We start from the raw sequence: 6,452 nt of genomic DNA on the forward strand, positions 1-6,452 counted from the left end.
CTCCATTAAACTAAAATTACCTATCTAGACATGGATTACGCCTGTTAATTTTCCTATCTCAGTGTTGGCTCCCGTTATCAGAACAGTTTTGCCGTCCAAGAGGGCTTTGCTGCTGCAGTCTCCCCCAGCCCGCCGTCTCCGCAGGGCAAAGAGCCCGACACCTACCGGTACAGGTGCGACATTAGTCCAGCATTATTACCTCACCTCTAATTCATCACATCACCACTACTCTCTTAACGTCGGAAATGTCATTTTCCACGCTTGTAATTTTCAGATTTAAGTGCCTCATATTTACATATTTCTTGTTGTCGTGGGAAGCCACAACCACTTTTAAATATACAACATAATGATTTTGTATAAAGTTTAGCCTACCCGTCACCAGGACAGCTGCGACAGCCTGTAGGATGTTCTTCCACAAACTCCTTCACTGCCTTTGTGTAGTCCTGCATTATTACACCTGGTAGATTCTCCTTTGACTGTAGTTGTGACAGCCCAGCTCCTTCAATAGCAAAAGTGTCTGCAGACAGATCACCGCACTACGCACTACATCTAAAAAGTGTACTTTGGAGTGAACACAGTGGACTCAAGTGCTCCAGTCTCGAATTTCAAAATAGGAGTCCGATTGTTACTTGTAAAAATGCGGCTGTGGCATACACAGAAATGACAGTCATCAATAGTTTAATAATACATTTGAACTGTTTTGTGGTGTTGGCTTACAGTATGACTTTTGCTGACCCAAAGCAATCATATTTGCAGATCCTTGGCATAAAATGTTTGAAAACACCTGCCTTAGTAAGTACTGACAAAACTGTCCGTGGCTCAGTGCACATATATTGTCTTTATAAGGTCATTGTAAATGTTATAATAGTGTTTGGCTGTGTATTTCATGAGACTTTCTACCCAGGCGAGGTAATGAAACGTAGCACATGTCTGTGTACATAACCTTGCATACCAAAGTTTAAGGCTCTAGCCTATTTTCCTTCACATTCAATGAAAAAATAACAGTGATTAGAACGGTCAGCATTTTAAAGGCCGTGTGGAAAATCGATTATTTAGAAACAAGGATCACAATGTAAGTGTCAATTTGTTGTTGTTTGGTTATACAACATTAAACAAATATTTCAGATATAGCAAAAAGTTGATATAAACACGAAGATTAAGACTTCAACTTATAAAGTAAACTAGGCTAATAGGCCTACATGTTCAAGGATATAGTTTTTGGTAAATCGCTTTTTGTGTCTGGTTTACACGTCGTTTCCTACACTAGTTTTTGACTCCACACTCTATCAGATCATGAAAATGTTCAACAATAAAGTGTGGACCACATAGTTTATGTACTGGAAACCGCTTTGTTTTGTCCTAAGTAATAGGATATCACACCATGAGATAAGAACTATATTATTGCTTTCTCTACTGCCACCTACTGGTAACTGTCTGCGAACACCTCAGCCAGGAACCTTATTAGAATTAATGCAAAATCTTACAACACGTGCAAAATATCACAAGACGCTACTTTTGTTATTATTTCGCATGATCAGATCATAATTTTTCTTTCATTTTAATTAAAAAACTGTCTTCCATCTGGACAAATCCTTGACTTATCATTTCGGAAATAATCTTTATTTTGAAAAATAAAGGGGCAAATAACCCGGAAGTAACCTGTCCTGCCACGTCAGTGGTGTGTTTAGCTTTCAAGCTGTCAAGTGCCTGAAAAAGTTCAGCAGTTCAGCTATAACTCAATGGAGGAGGCTTTCTATGCATTTTAAAGAATAAATTAAGTTTTCTTCCACGTAAACACTATGAGATACCCTTTTCTTTTAATTTTGGCTGTGTACATAGCCTTTGCAAATGCCACCGAATTAACTTTTGAATTGCCCGATAACGAGAAACAATGCTTTTACGAGGACCTAGAGCAAGGAGCAAAGTTTGATATAGACTTTCAGGTAATTGTGCCGACAGCTGCTTTTAACAAAAGTGCCTTTTTTTTTTTTTTTGCAATGTTGATTATTTATCTTTTGTTTTCTAAGTTGAAAAACATTGTTAAACAACTTAAAATATTATTAATATCAATACTTTTCTTTCCATACAGGTTATTGCTGGAGGAAACTATGATGTTGACTGTTTTGTGACAGATCCACTGAATAATATGCTGTATCAGGAACGAAAAAAGCAATATGACAGCTTTTCCCATACAACAACCATGAAGGGAGTGTACAAGGTCTGCTTTAGCAACGAGTTTTCAACCTTCTCTCACAAAACTGTTTACCTGGACTTCAGAACTGGAGAGGATGACAGATTAATGCCTGACATGAACGGAGCGACAGCTCTCACACAGGTGAGAAACACAGACAGCATGCACTCATACATAATATGCACTGTGCATATATGCATTTGATATGAACCTCTGAATAAATCATGCAGATGGAGTCAGCCTGCCTGTCTATCCATGAGATCCTGAAAGTGGTTTCAGATTCTCAGACTTGGTACCGTCTTCGGGAGGCTCAGGACAGAATCAGGGCTGAAGACCTGAATGAACGCATGCATTTTTGGTCCATTGGGGAGACCATCATCCTGTTTGTGGTCTGTATTGGCCAGGTGCTTATGCTTAAGAGCTTCTTCAGTGAGAAGAAAGCCAATGTTGCCACCAGCACATAGACCTAGTTTTCTAGTCTGCCGCCTTCTCTCCATTAATTAGTCTGATCCCCTTAAAACAACCTTGACTGATGCCTACAACCAACCAAAAATTACATCTGTGTAAAAAAAATGCCTTAAATATGGAATAATGTACTAAAAGCTATGCAAGAGTTCATTATTTTATGTAGTATATTCAAATTGGCTTCTATGTGCATTATTCACTATATCAGTAATGGAAATTGACCTGCTGCACCATTATGTTACCACATCTTAAAGTTTTTTGTTTTTACCAGTGGTGTTTTGTTAAATTTTTTACATTGTCCACTTTAAGTGTGTGCACTTGTCAACTTTAAATGCATATGTCTTAACATATACTTTATATAGAAAAGAAAGAATAGTTTTGGTGGTTTGTGTTTGGGTAATTATGGCAATATGATAATGAATGCCTGTGTTGAACCTCTAGTTTTCTGTTTAGCAAAGCCCTTTTTGTTTATCTCACATTCAAAAGGGAAAAATCCATGGTGAATAATTTATATATGTAGCTCTGGCAAAATATGAAATGCTTGTTAAAATTCATTATTTTCTAACCCCTTAATTATTATCCTGTCTAATTGTAAGTGCCAACCGCACACACCACTGCTGATTTTTTCCCCAACTCTAAGTTACTTTGGGGATATGGAACAAGGGCTTGCACTTTTTTTTGGACTGTAACTGAAACATCAACTTAACGTGCAATTCAAAAGCTATTTTATAAACGTATTACATATTTTTCGGATATTTGTTACAAACAAATCTCATTTTGTATACCTCAGCCTAGGATGTTAAATCGATTTGTGACATTTATTGATTACTTATGAAATTAATACCATATATTGTGTTGTTTATATTCATGACTTGTGTTAATTGACTAATTAAAAACAAAGTTTTGAATTGATTTTGAGTCATCATATTCATAATATCATATAATGACGATTGTCGACGAAGCGATGGATAAGAATATGCCAACTTTCACCAACAGGGTTAACTATATATATATATATATACACACACACACACACACACACACTCACTAGGGGTTGAACGACTTCTGATTTTTTAAAGTCGAAGTCGACTAGTCGCTGATGACGTCATTAATGAACAAATAAGTCTGTAGCTGTGACAAACACCTTGTGCACAACTATGGCATATGACACAGCGATGCCCACATGGCTATTTTAAGTAAGGCAGCTGACGAGGGGAAAACAGGTGAATGGAGTTAACTAATAATGACTAATGAGCAAATTAACTAAAGAGATAAACCAAACAGGAACAAAACCATATAAGGAAAAACAGGAACAGGCAGACGTAACAGAAAAAGACAATACTATGGTTCATACACCTAACAGTACTCCCCCTCCCCGGAAGGCGTGACCTCGCGCCGTAGCAGAGCGATCCAAGGAGGGTGGGAGGGGGTGTGGGAGGACCGGCAGGAAGGCAGGCTGAAGACCAAGGGATGAGGGAGGGAGGAGCCATTTAGGAGACGGAAGGTACCAGGGCGGAGCAGACGGTTGGAGGAGCCAGGAAGACGACAGGGGGGAGCTGGAGTAGGAGGAGCCAGACATGACCCAGACCGCAGCCATGATGGCGGCCCCCGGTGGAGCCGACGGAGGAAGGAGCCATGGTGGAGGAAGGGCTGACGCCTCCAGTGGGCCGACTGACGGCGGCGGAGCAGGGGGTGGTAGAGACCGAGGCAGAGACGGAGAGCCGACGAGCCAGGGCGAAGCGAGGATCCGGAGGGCCAAGGCGGAGTAGGTGGCTTCGGCGACCGAGGCGTAGGCGGAGATACGGAAGGCCGGAGCGACAGAGGACTGCGGTGGAGCTGGAGGGAAGGAGGAGCCCAACGGAGCCGGAGGGACGAAGGGACGAGGTGCAGCCGGAGGAGTGCAGTCCCGAGGTGGAGGTAGGGGGATGACTGACCAAGGCGGAGCTGGAGGGACGAGGGAGCCTGGTGGAGCTGGTGGACTGACGGGCTCCGGTGGAGACAAGGGAGCTGGAAGCCATGGTGGAGCCGCTGGGTCGCAGGACTGAGGCGGAGTCAGGACCTCGGAAGCTAGAGGCAGAGTCGAGGGATCCTCCAGACTCAACACCAATGGAGCTGGAGATGGGCAGACCCGCGGCGAGCCCACACCACAGATGGTGGGCTGAGGGTGAGCAGAGGGGCTGACAGGATCCAGCAGAATGAGCTTTGATGAAGGTAACAGATCTATGAGAGAAGGCGGGAGAGGGAGGTTGGATGGGATTTCTTGCCAGAATGATAGCACAGATGATGGACATATTTGTAGCTCCGTATTCCTTTCTATTAAATCCCCCGAGTCCAGTTCTTGCTCACCCTCAGTGGTGGTGCAATGGGCGGGGCTTTCCTTAGACCCCGCGATCTCCACAGCCGTATCCATCGTCGCTTGCGCTGTCGGCTCTCGCACCTGGTCAGACACTTGAGGCACAGGCTCCGGGGCGATCATCAGCTCTGTCGCTCCTGATGGCAATGGCTCAACGACCGCGGCAGGCTTTGGCTCTCCATCTGCGGTGGGCTCGGACAGCGCCGTGTCGCGGGGTGGTGGTTGACTGGACTCTGGGTTGTCGGCACTCACATGTGATGACCTCGGGCTGGGCTCCACTTCGTCCACGGTGAATGCTGATCCGGCGATCCACAGCGCGAAGTGGATGTAGTTCCTCAGCGACCAGCACAGATCAGCTCGGGACATGACGAAGCGGATTTCGTCTTCCAGCCCACACCAGAATACCTCCAATAAGGTGAGGTCATCACATGTGGCGAGATGGCAATAGTCCAAAAACTCCAGCACATACTCCTCCAGGTCACGTCAGTCTTGAAAAATAAACATAGTAGCCCCTGAAGGGCTAGGAACACTGCCCATCGGGGCTAAGTTAATTGAGGCCAATTCAAGCTTCATCCTTTTTGGGTCGGTTATTCTGTTACAGTACTCCAAGGAAGGCGATGAAGACGAAGATAATCCACAAAGAAAGTCTTTAATTATAATCCACACAATTGCAGGGAAGGAAATAACTCAGGGTAGCAGTAAAACATGTAACACGAAACAATAACTGACAAGCTACTGAACAGAAAGAAGACTTTAAGTAAGGCAGCTGACGAGGGGTTGTCCCGTATTTTCATTTTCTGTAGTTGACAACCCTAACTGGGACACCCCTTCTAATGAACAGGTTTGACTACTTTAGTAGTTTCCAAGAGTACAAATCTTAATATAATATAGAATAGAATAGCATATAATGATATTCTAGGGAATTGTGTGCTTCCAATTTTATAGCAACAGTTTGGACAGGACCCTTTTGTATTCTAACATGACAATGCCTCTGTGTATAAGGCAAGGTTCAAAAAGAAATGATTGATTCAGTCAGTGTGGAAGAACTTGACTGGTCTGCATAAAGCCAAGACCTAATCCCAGCTGAACACCTCTGGTGTGACTTTAATTGCAGACCTTGAGCCAAAAACTCATCACCAAACACCAATGACTTGTACATATTAGACACTTCAATTTAGATACAAAACAGATACAATTTTTAAATACATGAATTATGTTTCCATCTTTGTTGCTAAAGTTTTGGAAGTGCCTTTTTCTGTTCTAAAGAAAGGGGTGTCCCAATACTTTTGTCCTTATGTCATTGTACATACATTATACACATACTCATGGAAATTACTTAAAGTAGTCAAACCTGTTCATTAGAAGGGGGTATCCCAATTCTTTTGGCAATATATTGTATATATATATTGTATATGTATGTATATATATATATATATATATATA

General features: G+C 42.6%; 1 protein-coding gene and 1 pseudogene across 1 annotated transcript; one reads left to right on the plus strand and one right to left on the minus strand.

The window, feature by feature from the left end:
* Positions 1 to 588, minus strand: part of LOC107750506 (retinol dehydrogenase 11-like) — a 12,486-nt pseudogene extending 11,898 nt beyond the window's left edge.
* A 1,077-nt stretch (positions 589 to 1,665) lies between these two features.
* On the plus strand, positions 1,666 to 3,448 carry LOC107750507 (transmembrane emp24 domain-containing protein 3-like). Its single transcript, XM_016565916.1, has 3 exons — positions 1,666 to 1,943; positions 2,090 to 2,335; positions 2,422 to 3,448. The coding sequence occupies exons 1-3, from the start codon at positions 1,800 to 1,802 to the stop codon at positions 2,653 to 2,655; spliced, it is 624 nt and encodes a 207-aa protein (XP_016421402.1). The 5' UTR covers positions 1,666 to 1,799; the 3' UTR covers positions 2,656 to 3,448.
* The last annotated feature ends 3,004 nt before the right edge of the window (positions 3,449 to 6,452 follow it).

The sequence above is a fragment of the Sinocyclocheilus rhinocerous genome, unplaced genomic scaffold, assembly GCF_001515625.1.
Source record: "Sinocyclocheilus rhinocerous isolate Xijiao unplaced genomic scaffold, SAMN03320098_v1.1 scaffold19, whole genome shotgun sequence".
Taxonomy (NCBI): Eukaryota; Metazoa; Chordata; class Actinopteri; order Cypriniformes; family Cyprinidae; genus Sinocyclocheilus; species Sinocyclocheilus rhinocerous.

Coding starts and splice junctions, on each gene's coding strand:
- LOC107750507 (XM_016565916.1), top strand. CDS start 1,800: ATGAGATACCCTTTTCTTTTAATTTTGGCTGTGTACATAGCCTTTGCA. Junction 1,944..2,089: donor AGTTTGATATAGACTTTCAG/GTAATTGTGCCG, acceptor CTTTCCATACAG/GTTATTGCTGGAGGAAACTA. Junction 2,336..2,421: donor GAGCGACAGCTCTCACACAG/GTGAGAAACACA, acceptor TAAATCATGCAG/ATGGAGTCAGCCTGCCTGTC.